General features: G+C 42.2%; 1 protein-coding gene across 4 annotated transcripts; it reads right to left on the bottom strand.

The window, feature by feature from the left end:
• Positions 1-151: 151 nt before the first annotated feature.
• On the bottom strand, positions 152-21,536 carry cntn2 (contactin 2). 4 transcript variants are annotated; one of them, XM_020703360.2, is made up of 23 exons: positions 21,390-21,536; positions 16,953-17,064; positions 16,078-16,219; positions 15,783-15,955; positions 15,554-15,649; positions 14,145-14,357; positions 13,725-13,827; positions 13,334-13,515; positions 12,213-12,349; positions 11,698-11,827; positions 11,455-11,605; positions 9,413-9,540; positions 7,973-8,148; positions 7,455-7,572; positions 7,107-7,265; positions 6,832-6,981; positions 6,433-6,503; positions 5,864-6,098; positions 5,111-5,226; positions 4,434-4,620; positions 3,899-4,011; positions 2,906-3,074; positions 152-2,761 (listed from the first exon to the last, which is right to left on the bottom strand). In XM_020703360.2, exons 2-23 carry the CDS (start codon positions 17,011-17,013, stop codon positions 2,670-2,672), a joined length of 3,102 nt encoding a protein of 1,033 aa, XP_020559019.1. In that variant the 5' UTR covers positions 17,014-17,064; positions 21,390-21,536; the 3' UTR covers positions 152-2,669. The 4 variants fall into 4 exon arrangements, with proteins under 4 accessions (XP_020559019.1, XP_011473529.1, XP_011473528.1 ...); XM_011475227.3 differs by having other exon boundaries at positions 7,455-7,575; positions 21,390-21,534; XM_011475226.2 differs by lacking the exon at positions 21,390-21,536 and adding an exon at positions 21,224-21,383 and having other exon boundaries at positions 7,455-7,575.
• Positions 21,537-24,963: the final 3,427 nt, after the last annotated feature.

Raw genomic sequence — 24,963 nt, 5'->3', positions numbered from 1 at the left:
GAGTAGTCTGACATTTTTGTAGTTCAGACTTTAAAGGTACCCATGCAGGGGGAGGAATCCAGCTCCTGAGCTGCACCTGCATGTTTCAGGACTATTGGGATGGTTTCAAGTTAGGTCAATTCATAGTGGAGTGAGCACACACACACAATGCTGGAGAACAAACCAAGATGTTTATTTGAAATCATATTTACAAGTGATGCCTCTCTCATCTAACCCACCCAGATGAGGGAGTGGAGACCAGTATGGGGAAAGATGAACGCTGGCAGAAAAGTGGAGACAATCTTCTACCTTGAGAGCAGCTGCACATCTGTTAGTTAGGCATGGAGATGACAATCCAGAGTCTATTGGATAAAACATTTTAACACAACTAAACCAGACTTTAAAAAACAAATTCAGTCCACATTTTTGAGTCATGCTGCTAGGTATTTTTCTTTTTTTTTTTTTTGCTATAGACCTGGACCACTGGGGGTCATTGTTCCTTACCTTCCTCTTTCTCCGTAGTGCCGTTGTTGCAGATGGTATTTAAGTCTTGTTCTGCTGCAGTACAATGGGTTTTCTTCTCTACAGTGACAGTCACTTGTGTAGACTGTTATTCATACTATTGAGACCATTTGAAAGTATCGTAATACTAAATAAACAAAATCTAGAAATGTAAACCCCAGGTCAGAGGAGGTTGAGAGCTAAACCTTGCAGGACACACCAGAATGGGAGATGTTCAGACGGAGGGATGACGTGTTTACAGAAGCAGTGGTGGAATTTATTGGCAAGTTTGACACGAATTGGCAAGTTTGCAGAAAAATGTTAAAATGTTTCCAAACTGGAAGCCTTGGGTGAAAACAAACATTTGCAATGCTTTAAGTTCCCACATAGAGACTAGCAAATTGAAATATGTGGGACTAACTCCACTTCCAAGTCAGTGGATCTTTAATTTTTTAACCAGTAGATCTAAGGCAGTATGACTGGAGAGACATGTGTATACAATAGCAACGGAGCCCCACAGGGTTGTGTCTTTGGTCCCTTAACATTCTTAGTTCACACAAATGACTGTGTAGCCACTACCAACTTTGTACACATATTTTTGCTTATAACACAGTTGTTTCTGTCACTGCATGTCAAGCAGCCAACAAAGCAAATGACTGACCATGGCAACAGATGAAACTGCAAAGAAAATCTGTGTTGCTGTTGAAACTTGTGTACATTAGAAAGTCACATTCAACACTTTTTACACATCAGTGTTTCTGAGAAAAAAATGCAGGAGCATTTTGGAAATAAACCTGGCCATAGTGGCAATTTCCTGGGCCTGGATGACTGCTAGAAGAAACAGATCTGGTCGATTTTCATACAAATCTTAGCTTTAGTCAACAATGAGCTATGACAGATTTCAACAGCAACAAACTTCTGACTAACAGGATCAAAAGATGAAACCATAAACCTGTAGGAGTCTGGACATAATGAAAAAACAAAAATATGATTAAGACAGAAGAAAGTATAGGATTAAGAGAAATGTCTAAAGGGGAGAAGCTTGAATCAAAAGTTTAAATTTCTTCCAAATAGACCCATAGGGATGAAAAAGAGGAGCTGAGGTCCTCCAAGAAGGAAAACCAGCAGTACATTGCGACTGTTCTCACTCCATTAGTGCCTGAATGTCTACTGTTGAGGATTGTTTGACAAGAAAAAACAAATCTATCCACATTATAATAAAATGTCTTACAACATAAGAACGCTCCACATCTGAGTTGTATAAACCCTATCAGCAGAACTGGCTTCATCTAAGTCAATCAGAACACATACTTTTGTGGCACTCATACGTGCTACTTTCTTGAAAGTATCCTTTAGAAAACTATTGTGAAATGAACTGGCCAATCAGATAATCGGACCAACAAGGTCACAGGAGTTTTGTAAACTTTAAACTGATCGTTTGTTGATGAAGACGAGATTATTTTTTTTATGTCTTTGATTGCAGCTCCTCATCTCTGCCTGCTTCAGCTTATCAGCAGTAAAGCAGCCAACAGAGAACAAGGCAGAGTTTCTGCAGTCATTGAGAGTAGACAGACCCCATACCAGTCATCAACAGCAGATCCTCAGTTTCATTCCTGACACTGGCTGGTACGGATGGTACAACTCCAACACATGGAGCCTTGGTTGTTGTATGACAGACAGTAGGGTGTCACCCATCTAGCTAGTGTGATGTCAAGCATGCCTTAAACAATGTCTTGCATTAAGTTGTTTAATTATATGTACTTCCTTCAGTAATTTCAAGTGTGAAGTGGCCAATCTACTGTCACAAATTCTGACAGTGATGTCACAGTCATGTGACATCTCTTAACAAACAGAGTGTGTGCAGGAGCTGCAGGTCATTGGGATGTCTGTTCCTTCTCCAAGTAGTATCGAAGAGATGGTTTTCCAGCTGAGGATGTGAAGCAAAATAATGGCGACTCATCAGTCCATTTCCTGTCGGTGTAAACATCCCCACCCCCCTCAAACGTCCAAACCACCCTACACAGCCATCTAGAGGGGTATCACATGGTGGATGTTCCCCTTAACCCCCGCATCATTTTAAAGATTCTCTTTCCCGTAAGAAAAAGCTAAAAAGTGACCCCCCTCCCCCCACCACAGGCACGGCTCAGTCTCTGCTTCACTGACAGAAAAAGTCCTCTGAATGATGAAGATCACAGGTCCATAAGAGAGAGAAAGAGGATGAGGAGTAGCAGACTGGAGGACTGGACGGAGGACGAGTTATTCTGCACCATCATCCCCGTTCCTGAAACACATAGACGTTCATGAGGACGCTGCACATATAGGCTACCAAGCTCATCTCTGCCTTTTAGCTATTTATTTAGTTTTTAAATATTTCCGGACACGGGCTTGCAGGGTTCTGTGGGAGACATCTTTGCTTGCTTTTCACCTGAGTCTCGGGACACAATGATCTCATGAGCTGGTCCGTCTCCACCTTCGCCCCAGGACCGGATCTCCAGCACGACATAGCCATTGTCTTTTGGCTGAGGCAGGCTCACTGATGTCTTCGTCTTGTCCAGAAGCTTTAGAACCGTCTGGTCCTCATGCTTGTACAGGACCTGACCCAGTGGTAATTTCCAGATGTTAGAATCAGAATTGGGCTTTATGCAGGATAAACCTTAGCCCTAGTCTAACAACACAAAACTTTCTATGACAGAAGACCTTTTCATGTGAGCAGAAAGCTTTGTCAAAGCTCATCAATGGCTCTGAGCCATCAAGAGCTTTCCAACACAAGGCCTTACTGCTAGTCTGCAGCAAACTTGTCACTTTTTTTTAAAGTGACAGGTTCATTTATGGATCTGACAGTAGGTTTATATATATTAGCGTGTCATCTACATATAAATATATCTGCATAATCTAATTTAATCATAATCTAATTTATTTTTTAACCGGAGCCATGTAACACATTAGGACTCAGATTATAGGCTTGAGAAGCACGACATGCTACCTGTTTGCCCTGACATGCAGTTCCAGACTGCATGTCTAATTCTTACATTTTTGCTAATGCTCTTTCTATATTAAAAAGTGTGTGTGTGTGTGTGTGTGGGGGGGGGGGGGTCATTGTTTCTTTTATTTGTGTTTATTATAGATGACTCAGACTCATAAAGCCGATCTTTGACTTTGTTATTTGGATGTTAAGTGATGTGTATATCTGTAATTTAGAAATCATGACACTAGTAAATCAGTAACTTAAAAGAAATGAAATCGGGTGGCGTGGTGACCCCGAGTCAGGACAAGTCATTTGAACAACTAGAAACAGACATCTTCAGGGTTGGGTGTGTTGAAACGTCAGGGTGTCAATTCTTGTTTGTGTGTTGTCCTCACACACACAAACACACAAATCCATCTCCTCTAAGAAGAACCTTTTGTTTAATCCACTCACTTTGTAGCCCAGGACCGCTGACTCGTTGTGCAAGGCCGTCACATGATCCCACCTTACTGCCACCTGGGAGCCTTGGATTTTCCATGAAACGTTTCCAGGAGGACGGTTGGGAGCTGAAAAAGGTGAATAGGAATTCAATATTTGAAAGTGACACCATACAGAACACAAATGTACAGCCACACGGTGCAATGTGGGCCCAAATTAAAGCTGTCTGAAATAATTCCACAATTGAATCTCAAACAGTCTGGGAGTTATGACTGGCAGAGGACACTGTGGGATTTCCACCCTGTGGGTCAAACATTACTAGAAAATACCCCCGTAAGGGCTTGCTGGTTGCTAACTAAAACTATTCTAAAGGAAACCTGCTGTCTTTCCCCGTGTTGAGCTGATGTCTCGTAATAAAGCCAAGGGTGAGCCGGCCCTGGGAGACTCAACACCCGTCAAACAATGAAAGCACATATGGAATGTTCCTCTAATGTTATGTTATCTACTGTTCCTTTTATTTCTCTGAAGTGCATGTAGGCTAAGGCCATACGTGGTTTGCGGGTGGTGACGGTGGTGCGTGGCGAAGACGGCCCGGTGCCTGCGCTGTTATACGCAAAAACTGCGACGTGGTATCGAGTGCTGGGCCGAAGACCTGACACTCTGGCAGTTGGTTCCAAGCCGGCAGTTCTCACTCTGTCTGCTGCCGCTTCCCGCTCATGTTGTCTCCAGTATCGGATCTGAGGAAAAACGAGACACAGGAAGCCAGGGTCATGGAGGAGCTGTGTGGAGAAACAGATCACCTCAACCTTAACTTATTTAACACAGCCAAGTGAGGCTCATATCAGCCTTTACGGCTCTATTATGAGCAAAGTTCTTGTTCAGAGTTGTGAGATTAAAACTGATAAAGTGCACTAAACAGGAAATAAAATTCACATCACAGTGGGTGAAAGGATCACACATAAACAGACTCCCTGGCAACATCACAAGGTGATCGTAGAGATCGCACTGTCTTTTCTGTTTGCCTTGAAAGACCTCTTGTTATGTTGTGTTGTTTTGTGATGGAAACAGACAGCTGAGACAGGGTGCACCACCTCAACAGTCCCCTTCTTTAAACCATTTAAAATGAACCTTAAATTACATTTGTGAAAGTTCTAGGGCTTATGCCAATTCAGTTTCTGTTTTACAATGCACCAAAGTAAAAATTCCTAAAATGAGGCTGCTCTTCACCTCATATCCTCTCAGGATTCCATTAGCGCTCAGCTGCTGGACAGGCTCCCAAGACACCTGGATCTCAAAAGCGGACAAGGCCGTGGCGTTGATGCTCGCTGGTCCAACTGTTGGTTCTGGAAGAAGACAAGTGTTACAACAGACACTACATACATATATATTATATCTATCAATCTATCTGTCTGTCTTTTAAATGATCAGTTGATGTGTTGGGCCAATCAATTGACTGGGAGTCCCAGTCTTTACAGTCAGTGTGTCTTTGGGTGAGATATTGAACTTTTAGTCACTGTAAACAGCATTGCATACAGACAACCCTTTAATGACTAAAGATGAATGTAACTGTTAATCTCAAATATCAATAAGTTGTGGGTGCCCTCTGGTGGTCAGGTAGAGACAAACTATGTCTGAGGTTCACAATATGTGACAGCTGCTCTCCGATGCAAATATTTTCAGCAGCAATAACATAAATCAATCCAAAAAAGGCCTATTGTTAACCATGCAACAATGGTCTGTTTAGGTGACCAACAGCTATCTATTCATTTAAAAAGTTGAATTCATGGTCCTTTATCACACAGGAGATATCACTCCTCATTCACAGACTGTTTTATCCCATCATGTTCTAAGGGTTCAGTTGGAAAGGCCATTCCAGCATCTGAGTCCTCCAAACTTTTTAAAGAACTCCAACTGCTGACCTCAGCCAACAGACTCTGAGACAGTGGGAGTCATCTGACCTATCAATTTGCATTGACCCACCTTCTTCCGCAGAGTGGACCTCCACCGTCTGGCTGAATGGACCCACTCCTTTCCGGTTATAAGCCTGGATTTTCACCTCAAAGGGAGTGTACGGTGCCAGGCTTTGATTGTAGTACACATGTCGAGAGGACTCCACATGTGGGATTCGAACTTCGGACCACGCTGCTGTGCCTTTCCTCCTGAACGCCAGGATATATCCAAAGCCATCCCCATTTTGGTACTCCCTGGCCATGGGCTGCAGGATTTAGGAAGAAACCATCAACAGACCAGCAAGTTAACATTTAACTTCTCCATAACTTGAGAAGGTCCAAATCAGAGCTCTGTGTAGTAGCTGTCAGCAGCAACAAGTGTAGAGATTTCATTGTGACCAAAATGTGGAAACAACAGTCTTGGTGACCTTTTGTTTTATCAGTCATGATCAGAGAAGATATAAGCTAACCCTCCAAACATAAAGGGAACTCTAAAATGAGCATTTAGAGACTCTCACTTTTATTAATGAATCTTAAGGCTAAAAGATGGAGAGCTTCAAGTCTGCATACTAATGATCTGAGAATGCAGAATCCACTCACCGTCCACGTCACTATCAGCTCATGATGATCTCCCCCTCCTCCACCAAGTCCACTGGGGGCCACAGTGGGAGCTGAGGGCCCAACATACATACGTGTAGCATTAAATTCAGAGGCAGATCAGATTAAAAAGCAAAATAAAATCGTTTTGCAGTTTAATTGAAAAAACCCAGATAAATCAAGTTGCCTTTACTTTTTCGGATGAGATAAAAGATAATATAAAGACAGACTTTTAGCTTGAAAAATGATTGATTCAATGGGGCCAGAGCCCTGTTGGAGAACTGTTTTCTTTACAAAGTCTCGGGCAATTTTGTGCTTGTTTCAGCTAGTTGGACTTTTCTCCCTTTTTAAGGGACAGCTCACCTGTGGACTTCCTCTACCCTCTTTAACGGGACGGCTCACCTGCAGGCTGCGTGCGAATCCTGGCGGATGGCTGGCTGGGCTCTCCTTTGCCCAAGATGTTACTGGCAATCACCTGGAACCGGTAATCCATCCAAGCCATTAGTCCAATCACACGAGCCGACTCTGCATTCCCTTCGATGTTGGCGGGTTCTGTTGCACAGTGGCATGGGGGAAGGATGAAGCATGGTGTCAGCAGCTGTCTGACTCAAGAAGGCTCAGTGAGTCCCCACCACTCACCTGAAGCCCAATGTACGTGTAGCTCTAAAATCCCTCACCTGTTCTCATCTTCTTCCACTCTGAGGACAAAGACGACTGCCCCATGATGATGTACTTGCCGATGGGGCTGTGGTTATCATGGCCGTGACTCCACCAGAGCTCCACAGATGTGTCCGTCACCATCTTCACCAGAATTCCACCAGGAGGTCCCGGGGGGGCTAAAATCAGGAGATGACGTCGAGTGTGAGCTCAGTGGAACAGTAGCAGGTCAGACTGGGGTGACACAAGCAGTTATGGTGAACACTGCTAAAGAAAACACCAGACACCAGATAACAGGCTAGTTCTTTGCAGATCCAATGTCCAAACAGAAGTGGGATGTTCGTGTCGGTTCATGGTGGATCTTTTACCTCGAACCACCAGTCTTGCTGAAGCAGAAGCACTGTCCACAACTGTCTGAGCAGTGCATGTGAAGATCCCCGCCTGGCTTAGCTGAGCATTAACAATCAAGAGGTCGCCGATGTTCTCCTGCTGAGAGGACAGTGGGGGGCGGGGGTAAGAGTTCTGGAGTAAGATGTCAGCAAAGCAGCTGGAGAACTTCATTCTCACTCAGACAGAAACAGACGGCAGAGGACTTTGTTCATCATGCACAATTCCATTAAGAGGCTAGTTCTCCTAAAAATGATCTCATAACCTGCTGCAAACAGAGATGTTTTGGTAATATCCCTTTAAATTGGCTTTCAGCAAATCAGCTGCTGCAAAAAACTGCTGCCTTGACCATCAGAGCTTTCCTTCAAGCTGACGTTTGTAAACATTTGGGCAGAGGAACCTGCTCTCCTGCTTCCTATTCTGCTGAACGTCCCAGGCATGCGCATAAAGAACCCCCATCATCCAAGAAATCGCCCCCTGCCCATATTCCAACACTCACCCCCTGGATACGGAAGTACCGCCCTGCGGGGTCCTCTAGGTCTAGCAGGACCCCTTTGAGGGCCCAAGTGAAGGTCAGGTCCATGGTGGGGTCATGGGAGGCATGGCACTGCAGCGTGACATTTTCCCCCTGATTGATGTCTGCATTGGAGGGGGCGAGGGTGATCTTGGTGGCATCTACAGGAAAGAGCACAGAGGAAAAAAACATCAAGAGGATGAACAACAAAGCCAAAAATCTGGCTGCATGTTGGGTCTCTGGACCACAGCACATCCGTGAGTGAGATAAGTCATCCTGTGTCACATCTCAGTAGCAAATATTTCTTTGTTTCAAACAGGCTTTAGTGAACTCTATGTTTTAACATATCAGTGCTGGAGACTTGGACTGGAGTCACATGATGTCAGTTTGACTTGCAGAGGCCAAAAGCTATGGACACACCGGAAATGTGATGAGCATTAAAGAAAGGGTTAAACGCTGGCTATTGAACGTGCGTTTCAACCATGGTGCTCACACTAGACAAGAAGGGAGGGGCTACAGTTGGAAGAGGCTTGGTGTGAAAATTTGAAGCAGTATAAATCTCACATATCTTGATTTTCTATAGCATTTTCCTATCACTGCTCTATTACGATATAGTGAAAGACTTGGTGTCATAATTTCAGCCAGGCACAAACCGCAATTATTCATTTCTCCTCCATCAAACAGTTGTTTTGTTTGTAGAGTTTTTAATCCAGAGGCCCAAAAAGCACATTTACGTGGACTTTTCTTTGAAAATGGCTGCTTGAATAAGGGTGGTGTGAATGCAACTCAAGACATGAGCTGCTTGGTCTCCACAGCTTTCTGACACTTACAGCACTTTAGTCTTTGTACCAAAGTGCATGCAAAGCAATCATCCCAACAAAACACAAAAAAGGCTTCCTCTTCCCTTAATCTATTCACAACTTGGTCTGTCTTCAGTGACCATACAGTTGTCTTGCAGCAAGCATCATAATTTCTACAAACAATAATTGTTTGTCGAAATTCGGGGGGAGGGGGTGTTGGCATGTATGACAGACTACCTGAGATTCTGCATAGACATGGTGGCTCTTGTCAGGACAATCCAGAGATTTGCCATTAAAAAAATTGTAATACTATTAATGTTCTGATCAGGGCAACCATAAAGTGATGAGAAAGCTGCAGAAAAACTAAATCTGTCTACAGGAAGCCAAGAAGGGAAAAAGCAGGATGCTGGTGAAAAACAAAAAACAAAAATCATGTAAAAAACTCATTGTGCTTGAAGGATTCATGGTGTTTGGGATGAGAGGGACCTAATATATTTCTCCAATGACTTCCTAATGTGGGATTTAACCATGATTTAAATGGATGGATAAGATGGGTTTGATCATTGCGTCAGGCTGTAGGTGGCGCTGTACTTTGTCAGAATGTTAATTCTGGTAATGACTTTACCTCTGACAGACAGGTGTCCCGTGCTGTTGGCCTTGCCCAGGTAGTTTTCAGCAAAGCAGGTGTATTTTCCCTCATCAGCCCGGCTGACATTTCTGATCCATAGCGTTCCGTCCGGAGCCACAGTGATTCTGAGAAAACAAAAGTGGTCTTCAGAGAGACTGGCTCAGCCCTGCTGCAGATAAGGGCAGGTATTGCTGGTGAAGTGTTCTTCCTGATGTGAATACAAATGGAGGCAATGATTTTTTTGCTCTGCAGGTTGTGAAGGCTGTGCTCCATCAGAAGAACAGGAAACTTGCCTGATCAAATACGTGGTATGGTATGGTATATGTTTGCCAACCACAGTGGCTGTTTTCGATTACATATGGATCACATGGTTTTCAAATTTAAGATTCAAAGGGTTTATTGTCATATGTACAGTAAGGAAACAGGTTTCTCTGCACAATGAGATGCTTACTTTCCTGTTCGCTCTGAATACCAAAAGGTTAAAGGTTAAATAAAAGGTTTGCAGTTAAATAAAAAAGATTTGGTAGGATATTTACAGGATACCTGAAACATTCACCCAAAATACAAAATATAACTATGCATCAATAAATGACTAAACCTATATACAACTCAACTGTTGTGCAAATTCAGCTGACAGTTACTGTGTAAAACAGACTTTGTGGGCTAAACAGTGTGATACACTTGGATGTTGTTAAAAATTAAGGTGTAAGAACAGTAATAATAAACAAACAACTCTTAATATGGAAAGATGTTTTTAAATAAGTTATTCGCTTTGAAATGTTTGGTTTAAACAAACACCACAAGAGTTATGATGACACATTATTTCCAAAATTGAAATGGCTGAAAATTTGTGACCGTGTATTTTATTTTACAAGTTGCAAGTTGCAAGTTCCCTGCTGTCCTTGTGCTGAACTTGTATAAGCCAGTGGCCTTGCGGTAGAGCGTCTGCCCGAAGACTGGAAGATCATGACGTTAAATCCATGGCCCAGTCATTCCCCAGACTAAAAATAGGACCCAATGCCTCCCTGCTTGACACTCAGCATTCAGGGTTAGACTGGGGGGTTAATCCACCAAATGATTCCTAACTGTGGCTGTGTCTGTAGCTCACCGCTCCTCCAGGGGATGGGTCAAATGCAGAGAACAAATTGTCCACAAATAGGTGCATGACAACTAATGAGACTTTAACTTTAACAATAGAAATCAAGAAATTCGAATAAATACAAACCACGTTATTTCACCACTACACAGTAGCATCAAATAGCAAAATTGACAAGTATAGTTATGATAGAATGTAACAGTCATACAAAAACAGTAAATGTGTTGGAAACATTTATAAACTAAACAATTTCGAAAAATATGCTAATTTTTTGAAGTTTCAAACAGATGATGAGGTGAGCAGTTTGATATTTTTTTCTTGGATTTATTATTTTTATTTTATCTATAAATTTTGCATCTATAATGTAAAATATAACAACAGTTCACTATCTATTTTAGGGAATTTTGCAGTAAAAAATACAAAATGTACGACTTTAACTTGGGTTTCAGTTCTACTGTTAAACTATTTTGTAATGAAATGAAAACATAAAAAAAGCTGGGGTTGTACTGAGACAACAGATATCAAACATTGCCACAAAAAAAATGTTTTAAAGGTATATTATTCCAGTAAAATACTCCAAAACAATAAAAAGGCCCAAGGCTACTTAGAGTTAAGTTATAGTATGTTTCGCTTTCACTGTCAGTAAAAGAATCTGTTACTAATGTGGATGTATTCACACGTCTGCACATTTTTAAACCTTCTCATCTCTAGATTGTCTTTCTCATACAGACAACTCCCAGAAAACAATACTGGTCATCTCCTACCATATTTTCATGAAATTATTAATAATTTGACCTTCAGTGGCTTTAAAGAAGAAGGGCATAATGAAGAGGTTTCATGGCAAAGTATCAAGAAATGTGAGCTATCAGTTCATGTTTCTGATGAACTTATATCATACTAGACGGGCATCTGTATTTGTGCCGAGCCTTTGCTACTGAACTACCTGCTACTGTTGGCGAGCAGCTCCGTCCCACGGCTCCAGAACAGGATGGGCTTTGGGGCAGCTCGAGGGCGGCACTCGATCATCACCTGCCCTCCCCTAGCTGCCGGGATTAGCCTCCGGACTGGATTCAACCTGAAGTCTGGGGCTTGAACTGGAGGGAAAAAGCAGACAGCAACATGGAGGAAGACGTCGTCCTCTCATGTAAGCAGACAGAAATGCTCAGTAAAGGGAGCTTGTTCATACCTTGGACTCTCAGCTCAGCAGAAGCGTAGATGGTGCCATGTTTGTTTTCAGCCACACACTGATACATCCCAGAATCATCCAGGGCCAGTGAACTGATTTTAAGATTAGCTCCGTTCACCTCAACCCGGTCCTGGAGATCCGCAGGGAGAAGCAAAACAATAAATGACACAATGCAGCACTGAAGGTAAGTAAAGCAAAGAAGCAGGTCACAGGGGGAGGAACCCTCAGAAACAGGGGTGACCTTAACGGTAATCTGAGGAGATGAATGGGAAGCATTAATGCTTGATAGACAACCCAATCATTCATTCTACCTCCAAACTTCAGCTGTGCAAAAAAACTCAGTACATCGATGAACAAACATGCACTCCTGTGTGGAAAGTTCAACCAATTTATGATAAAACTCCTAATCACAACTGTGGTCAGCCTAACAATAAAAAAAGTGTAAAACTTTAAACAAATCCAAAGGTAAAAATATTTAAGATGTGTTCATCATAAAGTCTTTTCCAAAGTGATACCTGTGTGATAACAGGCTGCCCGTTACGGAGCCAGCGTACAGAGGGGCGGGGTTTCCCAGATGACAGACAGCTCCAGAGAAGCTCCGAGCTGATCTCCACTTCTGAGTCACTCATCACTTGAACCCAATCCGGCTGAGCTGCAGGGGGGGATAAGGGATGAACAGTGTTGGTACTATAGAATTTAGATTAGATTAGATTAGATTAGATTAGATTAGATTAGATTAGATTAGATTAGATTACATTACATTACATTACATTACATTACATTACATTACATTACACTTAATTTTACTGTCATTATACCATTGACTAAATATGAGAACTGAATAGAATGAGTGTGACGTCAACCATGGAAAATTGTTAGAATGGCCTCCAGTGAAATAAAGTCAATTCAGCCACCATTTGTTCACCATACAGACATTGCCATATTGGAGATAGACAACGTCAGTAAGTAGTGATTGGTTCGAGTTGGGCTGAGTCATCATTTCTATGAAAACCACTCTCGCCAATCAGGAGTCCACAGCCCTACCACTTGAAAGCGGGTTCTGGAAAATCTGTCAATCATTTTGAGTGTTTGACATAAGACCACCTACTTTTTTTGAAGCATCTGATTGGTCAGTTTATAACTTTAATAACTTGAAGTAGAGAAAAAAAAAACAATGAAAAAATTTTGGATTGGCAAGATCCTGTTTGCAAAAAAAAAGTAGCAGTGCAAAAATAATTGTATTCATTACATTCTGACAAATAGAATTACTGAGTAATAGCTGTGTATTTCTTAATAGACATATATGGGATTTTAGCTTCTTAAAGCCAGCAGGTACTTCTATATGGTCAATTTGACTTAAAACAGTCAATGCATCATGTCTATAGGAATAGGCAACTAATATTCCACTGATATCAAATCAAGCACAAAGGCATTGAAGTGGAGATATTTACATTTTGAAAATTCAAAGAATGTACGAAATGCAGTGATGGAGGGTTTGTACAAACTTAACAGTTCATAAAGATGTATAAAATGCAGTACATTGTGTGTGTTTATGAGTATGCATATATAGATACGCATATATGAACAAGGCTTGATGAATTAAGTAGTCAAAGGAGAAAAAGTCTCTTTGTGGCACCTTGAACTGAAATCCGTCCTTGATGTGTGTCCCTTCCTTCTGAGTTGTAGGCTTCACATTCGTAAACACCTTCATCATCAAAAGAGAGGTCAGGCAGGATGAGGGTGGGGCCCTCTGCAGAAGAGCCGGTTTTGGACGGCATTAGTCCGTCCACCTTCCTCCATCGAAGCTTTGGGACTGGACTGTTGTAAAAATGTACAGTGAGGACAACAGAACAGATGATTAGAGTTCAGATGTTTGATCAGAGGTAAGATGTTCTTAACACAGTTTTCTTTTTATGGTTTTCATCTGATAGCAGAAACACACGACAGAAGCAACTCTTCAAAGCAAGAGGAGTTCAGGCAACAGCTATGTTACGGTAAGAAAAGTGTTTTAGATTAAAATAACTCACTTTCCATAAGCAAAGCACTCCAGGGTCACAGTGTGTCCAGTAAGCGCATACGTCTCTGCAGGAAAGCGCACCTTGATGGTCGGAGCTGACTTCCTGGGATTAGCTGAAAGTACAACAAAATCTATAAATCACACAATAACCATTGTTTTGTCATCAACACAACATCCCCACCATCCAAAAATGACATCCATCTGTCTATACTTCATCTATCCTTCAATATTTTCTCAACCACTAGATGTCAGTGCAGACTCAAATGTGACAAACCTGCCTGCCAAAATAAAAAACAGAAATCCTGATCAGTTAAATCTTTAAAAAAAGGGTTTGGTTTCCTCAAAATCATGGATTCAGGAAGTGGATCTTGAAACACACATCCAGTCTCTCATTGTAACCTGATTGTACCCAGATTTAGAGCATTCATACCATTGGGCAGCACGGAAAGTGGGATGGGTTTGCTGAAGGTGCTCTTGGTGCTTATGTCCAGGTTGATGGTTGTGAAGCAGAAGTAGTTTGCAGTATCGTTCGGCTCTGCTTTGGCCAGGAACAGGTTCCCCGAAACCTGAGACACGAACCAGCGGCCATCATCCGCCCTGATGAAGTTCGGGAACTCATTGATCAACCAGCGGTAGGACAGGGCTGTAGAAAACACACATCCAGATGTTTCATAGGCATCAGAACTCTCTCTGGATCAACTGATACTCATAAATGTTGGTGTAGTTTAAGATCATTACAAATATTTTCTGTAAAAAGATGAAGGATGCATTCAGACTGGGAAAACTGTTTGGTCCGGACCCAGTCCCCTTAATTTGGTCCAGATCGAGTCCTGAACATTGCGTTTGGTCTATATTTAGATATCTGTCAACCGGCCTTTCCTGATCCCAACCAAAGCTAGTAAAAAAAAAACATGTGAACAAAAATGTCCTCACTCCTTGGTCAGGAATTACAAGGGCGAGGCAAAGCAACTAGAAACTGAAATTATGGAAGTCCTGTGTTTTATAATTCTTCTCGGGATAGTTCATTCAAACTTTATATTTTGCTGACTGATTTTAAATGCCTGTATCAACATCATACTCAACCCTTTTTATTCACTTTTCTACTTCGTTGGAGGCATGCTGAAGGCCGGTTACTGACAAGAAGATGTCTAAGAAGGTACACCGATAATCGTTTACGACATAGATTGTCTGAAAAACGGTTAGAAGCAATGTGCATTACGTTAAAATTTGTTTTGATGAGCCTCCATTCATCCAACCACATTTCAATGAGTTGCTGTCTCTCATCGCTGTGGTGTTATGTCATTGTTTTGAGAGGTAGCTTTTAGGGTGATGTCAGAGCAGTATGTGCCACAAAGAAACACAGAAAAGCACGTAAAGCGTTTTCAATTGTGTTACATAAACATTGTATCAAGTAAGGCGTTGGACTCTATTTGCTCTTTTTTAACACGACAATCGTTGCTTTACATTTGTTCGCGGCTCTTCGGTTGCTACATTCTGACTGTGTTTGGATCATGTGACCACCGGCTATGGTAGTCGTTTTGGTTCAGTTATTCTGCTCCGAGTACATATTGTATTCAGACTAAGGAATCTCAGAGTGAACCGAAGCTCAGTTCATTGGAATCTAACTGAGACCACTTCCAAAGATGCATCCGAGAGCGTTTCCTGGTCCCAGACGATGGCCCACTTGGGTGTATTCAGACTGAATATTTGTTCTAGGTAATCGGGGGAAACGAACACTGGTTAACTTAAGCAAACTAAATGTGTGCAGTCTGAATACAGCCAAAGACTACATTATTCTAAGCATGTTTCTTACTCAGACATGGAACTTTTTAGCATTACCTGGGTAATGTGGAGGGGGTTGACAAGCCAGAAAGGTACCCACACCCTCATATGCAGTCTGTGGACTCCTACTGTCAGGAGAGAAGTCATGGAGGTCTGTAGAAAGATGACAAAGTGAAAAGCAAGAAGGGAATGCTAACAGGAAAAGCGAAATCATTTTCTTCAACTCCAAACATTTCTCTATTTATAAATCTGGAGTGATCTGAAAATAGCTGTAGGTTTCTCTCACATCCAAATTTGAGATTAGCTGCTCTGCTGATGATAGTGCCGCAGCGGTTGATGACGAGACATTGGTACGAGCCCGTGTCCCGAGAAGGCTCTGGACTGCTGATCACCAGGTTGCCGGCCACCAAGGTGTGGCGCTCTGATCCCAGGGGGACCTCAGTGCCATTCAGGAGCCACCTGCCAAGCAGTGAAAACATCACCCGGTGCAGGTTTTATGGTTAAAGCTGACATGCAAGCAGCTGCAGAGACATCTGTTGCCCCATGAGTGCGGGTTCTTCATGCAGCCGGATTTGACCCACCTGTATGAAGCTGCTGGATTGGCCCTTGCCTGGCAGCTGAGGGTCACCTTCCCTTCAGTCAAGCCCTCTGGATAAATTAGGCTGCTTGGCTCTTCTTCAAACACAGGTCCACTGTCATGACCTGACACGCACACATCTCCACCTGCAAAACATTTCCAGTGAAATCATCAGGAAAGGGTTTTTGAATGACAAACTCTGATGATGTAATGATGAGCTCTCCCTGTTCCCTGAACTCAAAATTAAGCTGCTGATGTGTGCTAGATGTGTGTCAAAATATGAGGCAAGAACCAGAGCAACAGGAGTAAAACTAGCAGCTTTTATCAAAATCAATACTTTATTGGTCCTTGTGGTGATACTGAACATGCTAAGAAAAGTTGACAGTTTTGGAGTTGTGACTCAAGCGTGACATCAACATTAAGCTTTTCCATATAAAGGCTTTGCTTTTCCAGATTTAAACTGAAGTTCAAGAATTAACAAAAAACTGCATTAAATTGTAAACATTATTCCACTTAAAAAATACTCAATTTGAATATAGCTGAGGCTTGTATGTATTATCTGAATTATAAAAATAAATACTATTCATCATAGGTTTATAATGAAAGATAAAAAAGGTAAATAATCTGCTCTACAACATGTAAATTAATGAGGTTTAAGTAACAAATGTTGGTATGTGAAATTAATTATATTATAAAGATCAAAGTCAAAACACAAGAAAAAACACCTGATTAAAATGAAAAAGATTTGCAATTATTTACATTACATTTAGTTGTCATAACAATTAGGGTAAAAAAACACAAGTTCAACTTGTAAAAAGAATCCCCTAAAAAAACAAACACAAATGAGTTGATTTATGGAAAAAACAAGAAAAAACTCACTGATCACTTCCTTCAGAGACACTGAGCTGAGAAGAAGCAGGCCAAGGACCGTCTCCATCATCTGAACCAGCTGGACCACAGCAAGAGAGAAAACCTTTGGGCTTAGACGTGCCTGAACACAAAGAGAGGCTGGTGAAGATAAGCCCAAACATGGAGCATGCACAACTGTTTAAGTCCAAACAGAAATGACATATTTTCACAGAGCCAAGCAGCTTTCTGCTGCTTTTCCAGAATGGAAGGTGTGGAAAAACACAGAAAAGCCCTAAATCTGAGAGACTAAAGATGGGTTTAGTGTTAACACAACAAATGCTGCTGCACAGGACCTGAGACGATCATTATTCTAGTTATGGATACCCCGAGTCTATCATTCTGTAGTGGGATGGATTAAAAATGCAGCAGGGATTCTGTCCCAGGAGTGGACATCCTAAACCAGGGAGCTTCATCTCAGCCTCTGCAGGCCTCAGTCAGTTCAAGTTGGAGTATGGATCATTTAGAAGTGAAGGAGAAAGAGCAACATTAAACAATAATGGGGTTTTTAAGTCCCACGTCAGTCATCTTAATATCAATTTTTAAAGCACATTAATAGTCTGGTGTTCTATTAATCATAATTACGCCATTTTTAGTCAAAATCAAAAAATCTGCATCGTTTTCTAGAACATAGTTTGTGCAAAGCAGCAGTAGTTTCGGAAATTTACCTTTGCATTGTGGGCAGGACAGTTAGCGTGGAGTAAGCCTGTCCTCATTCCCCATCATCCGTTTACACTTTCTCTCGCTTGCTTACAGCCCTTCAGAACCCCAACTTACATTTGTAGTGCAACAAAAATGACGAGCTATTTGGAGCTATCCAACCAAACACTATTGAGCCAGATGCCAGCTCAGACGAGGAATACGAAGATGAAGATGGATCTATGTGTCTACAAGTCGATGCATCAGATTGGAGCAAAGCAGAAAGCTTGTGGCCCGGCAATTGTAGAAATGCACAGGCTATTTTATCTGCTCCCACTTCAAAACGATTTGAATAAAAAAATACTCAGAAATGCAATTTGAAGCTTAATTTTCTTTATATATGCCCTCAATCATAAGAAAATTGCTACAAGAATAAGTTAAAAACACCAAAAACACGATTTTTACTGGATACAAAAAAGCATCGCGAGGTGATTTCCTTCAAGCACGGAGAATCTCATCCATCACTCCAGTCTGTCACTGATTATTAGAGAACAAAAGCAGCTCCACAAACCCCTCCCCACCATTGAACATAGCCCCACAATACCCCTACACTTACTCTGACATCATGTTTGTCTGGGTAGGTGATGTTTTAATCGGATAAACATTTTGTTTGGAGAATCAAAGTATTGTTGTGACTCAATGATGTGTAGACGTAGATGGACAAATTCAGTGATAACATGAACCATTGGCTTATTCTGGGTTTATCAGAAAGCTACTCAATGGTTGTCACAATCTCGATCAGTTACGTCATCACCAAACAATCAAATACTAATCAGAACATACAAAGTAATAGCTGAGATTTGATCATATCTTGTCAATCAATCGGCCCCCCATTCATGCAAAATATAAAACCCCAAATATTGAAATAAATGACTAAATGTTCCAATTCCCAGTACACCTGGCATTAACTCTAATTTGCTGTTTTCAATCACATGATGAGTGCTGTAGCCAGGAGAGTAAAACAACAATTCAAGATGGCTGCTGATTTTAGACTTTTACAACAGAACCACAAAAGCTGGTCGGTTTTCTGATGATTTAGTTTAACTAAACGCCTGCATTCATCTGACTTAACCTAGAGCCAACTCAATATAAATCGGTTAGGGAAGATTGATGGATAGATGGATGTAAATAGTAATATTTGGGTCTTTGCAACTCATTTCCAGCACCTACAGAATTATTCCAGTCCCTATGTTAACTAAACCAGGACAGCGCAGTTTTTACTGTCCTTCATTGGAAGTTGTTCTTTCTCTGTCTTCGTTTAAATGACTCCCCACAGCTGCTGAGGAGGGCCTGTCCTAATAAGCTCCTCTCCCCCAGAGAAGCTCCTCTTTGCTCCTATCCTGAAGTCAGCCCGATAGTTAACAGTTCACCAGCTGAAAAAAGACATTTCACCTCAAATATTAGAGACCAAACTAAAAAATGACCCAGAATACTACAAGCAAAGACTCGCTGGATCCTGCGTTTCATCAAGAAAACAGGAAGTGTTTAAGAGAAGAGTGGATCACTTCTGACCCATTTAGAAAAATCTCTATAAGTTATGTCTGAAGTGCAACATTGAACAAGAACCTGTGGAACAGTGGTCTGATGGACACTAAAGAGAACCAGAGCATCTGGAGGTGGACCGGTCAGAACATGCTGATCCAAATCTTAGGTATCATTCTGGAAGGGTAGGTTCTGACTGTAGCATTGATCATAGATTGAGAGCACAAAATACCACATCACCTGTTATGAAATCAGATGTGGTTATAAGTTTCTAGTTTAAACTGAGACATGGTCTTCAAGAAGAAGACCTTCTCATCTTCATTGGCAGCAGAAGACGACTGAAAAGGACCGAACCACCCAGACACCGTCCGTGGACCAGGCTTTGAGGGAACCTGCTGTGTCAGCATCAAAGGCTTGGAAGAAATTAGGTCACCAACATAAATTATTAATTTGGGGGTGGACGGCACTCACATCTGCACAGGTGACAAGTCAGTGACCTATAACCTTTTACCTGCACCCCAAAAAGATCAATTTTTGTGCTCCTTCCTATAAGACTCTGCCAGGTACCGACTTCCTTTCCACCCCACCGACTACAACACAATAAAGAGGATGTTGGTGAGACCATAGCCCCCCATCACTGAACATGCAGGAAACTTGAAACAACTGAACATCAAAGCAGCTGAGTTTTCAAACTTCAGAAGCTGTGATTTTTGCATCAGAACTTCAGAAAACCAAAGACCCTGAACATCAAATTAAAGCTTCTGCTTACAGCCCAGCTGCTTCTCACATCCCCGGAGCTCCAACAACATAACATCAGTGTTGAATGGTCACAGAACACATACATTTAAATTAAACTAAAGACTCAAAATCAGAAACATTTTTTGATCTCCTGCTAATTTTGTCTTCTAAATCAATTGAGAAGGTCATTATTGCATCAAACCCTGCCTGATGACTCAGTACCAAATTTTCTTTGAGTCTTTTTTCAAAACATTGCAAGTCAAAATTAAAATGGGAATACTGGTCTGCTTTTTTTTTTCTTTTGTAACCCTACAACATTCAGCTTGAGTTAAAAGAAGGCATTACCTGGAATGTTTTTTTTTTAGACATACTGTGGCAGTTTGTTTTCAAGTATTAATATGTCAATACCCATACGTCTTACCATTACTGGAGCTCAAGGAGTACTGCTATCGGGATTTTGGGCCCCAGGAAAATAATCTTTAAAGTGCCACTAACACAGCAGCAAATTTATTTTGTCCTCACTCTCTGTCATCTGTGTTTCTGCCCTCTTACTTTCATCTGTACCCTGTTCAATCTCTTCTTCAAAATCCTTTAGATTTCTCCCTGACAAGAGGAGGGTCCTGGACCTGGTGTTGTATAGTGTACTTGGCATACATGAAATACATGGTATTTTATATAATATATCATTTCTAATATAGTCACCAACTTGTAAACTTCTCTGACTGGACCAAGAGCAGTCATCCTTGTCTGCTGCACACACCAGACTTTATCTACCCTTCTCAGTGCTCATTTTCAATTAAAATTATTATTTTTAACATGAAATTGAAAATGAAATATTTGTGATTATATATTGGTTAATGACTTACTGAAATCATTTTTTTTCTTTTATCATTTCATCATCTTTAGGGGCCTCTGTGGGCCCCCTTTCTGGGCCCCTAGAATCAGCCACCTTTAATCCCCTTTTCGGCGGTCCAGCTGGAGCTACGAACACCTAAAGTTACCTTCAGCGGCTCTGGAAGACGGACATGAACAAGAGCGACTAAGGCCACGCCCACACAATTCAAAAACATCGGTGGTCCAGCAGAAGCAGCAGCCTCATCCTCTCACCTCGGCTAGAGGGCTGAGTGAGTGATGGAGCAGAACACGAACCCAGGTCCTTCTTTGATCCCGGAACAAAAGCGGGAATACCGTCGTTTTAGATACAGCAGAGCCGTGTGCGCAAACGTTGTTGCGCGTGAGTGCGTCATTTGCTAACGCTCCCCCAAAATGTGAAAACGCGTGCACATGCAGCCTGTAAAAAAATCCTCGTGCACACGCAGTCTCACCTGACTCTCTCCGAACCGCAGATCCCACCGCGAGCGTGGACGAAAACAGTAAATAGGTTCCGCCGTGCGCAGCCCGTGCGTCAGTGACCGAAACCAGACAACGATGGCAGAACAAGAACCAGCTTGTGGTCCTGCTCTGTCTGCGCCGATCGATGCGGAGCCCTACCTCACTGATGCCGCAGATGGAGCCACTCCTGAGATGAAGGATAGAGCCGCGCCGCCTCCCTCTCTGATCTGCCCCCCCTCCTCATCTCTCCTTTATGCCTATCACCTCCCGGGCCCCCCTCATAATACAGCTCAGCCACTTCCGGCCCCGTCACAATACTTAAACCGGAAACCATCGGTTCATTAAGAGATGGACTCTGAGCCGCATGAAGATGAAAGCTTTTATTTTGAAAAGCAGACCCCTCGTCTCCCACAGCTTTACAAGGCCCCCAGCACCTCCCTTTGTTGGGCGACCTGCAGCCTGGACATCGGGCCGCCCCCGCCTTCCACCAACACAACCGCACCACCTTCTCCCCAGGGAGGACAAGATGAGAAAGAGAGCCCCCCAATTAAACCCAGTGAACTGATGTGCAGAGATGACATATAGAACCCACCCACCCCCACTAGAAGCGTGACTGCATTGTGTTCATAGGAGAAAAAACACATGCTCTTTGTTGAGCTGACAGAAGACCCTCCGCGCACAAAACATCTTCATCTCTTTCACTTTCCTCAACTCAACCTCGGACCCCAGATGAACCCAACAACACTGCATGTGATGAATGAATCTGAAAGAGAAACTTCTGTCTCAGGATGAACAAGAGGCTACATCTTCTGCAGGAGTCAACTTTCAGCACAACAGCTATTTTCTTCTGAACATTTTACCGTTAAACGAAAAGAGAACTGTTCATGTATCCACATTCAAGAAAAAGCTTTAAAGGGTAAAAGCTCAAACTCAACCTCTTGAATGGCTAGGTGAAACGCCTAATAGGATATTTTCAGGAAACCTCAGTGAAGAAATTAAAAAAAATTGAGATGGAGCATGTTGCAGCCACAACTAAAAGCATAGGATAGGGTGAGAAGCTTATCTCAGAGAAGCTTCGAGTTAAGCCAATTGAAATTCTGTAAAAGGCATACTGGATGGGTGGATGGATTGTTGAATGGATAGATAGAAGGATGGATGAATAGCTTTTCTTATTTTTTGCACAATTATACATAATCCTGTTTTTTAGGGATCACTGTCCTTTGCGTTTCATGCTACCGTTAAACATCCACATCGTTAAACATCTTTCTTTTAATGGCTTTTAACAACACTTTATCTGCAGAACTTAATTATGTGCTAAATCTGTATTTTAGCACACTCACCTCATAGATAGAAGGCTCTGTTTTAACTTCTGACTGGACCTTTTCTGAGTGAAATGAACATGTTTTCCTCATGCATGTATGGATATTTTCTGGCTTCCTCCAACAAACAAATTTTCAAGTTAAAGTCCACTCTAATGAAAATGGTGTTTTTGATGCCTTTGATGCCTTTACCACCACATCAGGCACACAGTCACGCAGCCTCACAAACTGTGGCCTGTCTGTGGGGTGGCTGATGGTCCAAGCAGTGAGATGTTGGTCCACGCCTGCAACCTCCAGCTTCCTCCACAGTAGTGATGGCTGGATGGTGGTGAAAGCACTGGAGAAATCCAAAAAACATGACTCTCACAGTGCTCCTAGGGGACTCCAGGTGAGACAGGGCCCGATGCTGCAGGGAGATGATAGTGTCATCCACCCCGATGCCTGGTCGATATGCAAACTGCAGCAGGTCCAGCTCACCCGGGTGCGGAGGGGGCTGAGGATGATCCTCTCCATAGCCTTCATCAGGTGGGAGGTCAATTCTGATGCATCCACTTGCAGACAAATAGATCCATCAAAGTCTTTGTTTTCCTCATCCGGGCTGGCATCTTGCTCAGAACTGTATGGCTGGATAGCTCCAATATAGCCTGCCATTTTTGTTGCATTTGCTATGTTAGGTCAGGGTTGTGAGGGGCTGTAAGCTAGTGGGAGAGAGAAAAGATGGATGATGAGAAGATGGGCCAGGTTTACTCTACGCCAACTGGCCCACGCACAACTCAAAGGGTAATTTCTGAAACCTTGTCCTAGAAAACGGCACAGGTTTTTGGATTTTGTTTGAAAACAACATAATCCTAATGAAAGGTGACAGTGATTGTGTGTGGTTGTGTCTCTGCAACAAACTACCAACCTGTTCAGGGTCGATCCTGCCTATGACTACATGAGCCCTGAGGTCCTGATCAGGATAACCCGTGTAAGGGATTGATGGATGGATGGTTCTTTATCAGGCATCAAGAATGGATACATCTTCATTCTGTGTTGTCTGACTACAGTGTATTTATATCAGCAAACTCTGAGTGGAGAGATCTAACGCCTTCTCCAAATCCACAAAACACATGTAGAGGAGATGTCTTTCCAGAAAACGCAGCAGAAAATGTCTTTACTTTTTCCATAAGGGGTGTTATACTGCTCTCAGTCTGGCTCTTTACTTCGGAAGTGAGAGACCCGACTAGAGGCATGTGTCCCAGACAGGATTGCCATTTACATTGCTCAACCCCCCCGCCACAATAAGGTGGTAGTTAATATTGCAAACTGGCATTCATGTTTAATGCTTGAATGTAGGTTTCTGTTGTTGTGTTGCTTTTTCTGAATCGTTGTGCATCTTTCTAAAGGATTACCTATATTAGCATCAATGTTTAGTTTGCTTCCAATTGAACGTTGAAGTTTTTTTAGGAATTTGTTTTTATTGTTTGCTGTTTATTATATTATTTATGTTGTTTAAAAGACAAATAAAAGCAAAACTAATAAAATGGTCATAACTACGGATTTTAGCTAAAATTTAGGAAGGTCCTTATTTGATATTTAAATAATTTATGTTACTTCTGTTTTTACTCATTTGTTTGAATCAATTTTATTCACTTTCACTTATTTATATCCGTCCATAAGGGTTTGTTTATTTATTTATCTGGTAATCAATCTCTGTTTTTAATTCATGTATTTTATTCCTTTGACATTTTGTTTTAACTCCAGTGTTTTCCTCAGAGGGATCCTCCACATCAGTCATTGAGCTTCTCAGTGAACAGGGTCGCTGCAGTGGGATCTCTCTGGTCTGGCTCCTTGCTTTCATCAGGAGGATCCTGTGGTAGCGTCCTCTGTGAATATGAGTGGGGGGTTTACCGGTTGGGACAGGTCCCCCAAAATATTGTTTTGGGGGACCTGTCCCAACTAGTACTGCTAATGCTAGCGCTAGCGTAGCTAGCAGTTCTAATACGGAGATGGGTGCAGTGTCGCTGGAACAGCAAATACATTCATTTCTCACATCTAAAGGGATTTCCCTGGATCTCAATACCATCGAGACCTGCCACCTGCTCCCCAGGAGAAAGGAGACAGATAAACCAGCGATCCTCATCAGGTTTGTGAATCACAAACACAAGCTAGCTCTGATGAATCAACGCAAAAATCTCAGAGGATCTGCTGTTTATCTGAACGACCATCTGACCAGAAGGAATGCTGAAATCTCAAAACATGCACGGCTTCTCAGGAAGCGTAAGCAGATTGAGAACACTTGGGTTAAAGGCTGCAGGATTTACGTCAAACCACTCGGTCCAGAGGACCGGGCCAAGGTTCTGGTCGTGAATACCATGAAGGACTTTGAGAAGTGCTTGATTACGGTTGTCTGAAACAACGTGGAGTAATAAATC

The sequence above is a fragment of the Oryzias latipes genome, chromosome 5 (assembly GCF_002234675.1).
Source record: "Oryzias latipes chromosome 5, ASM223467v1".
Taxonomy (NCBI): Eukaryota; Metazoa; Chordata; class Actinopteri; order Beloniformes; family Adrianichthyidae; genus Oryzias; species Oryzias latipes.
This window is presented reverse-complemented; position numbering and strand designations above follow the sequence as displayed.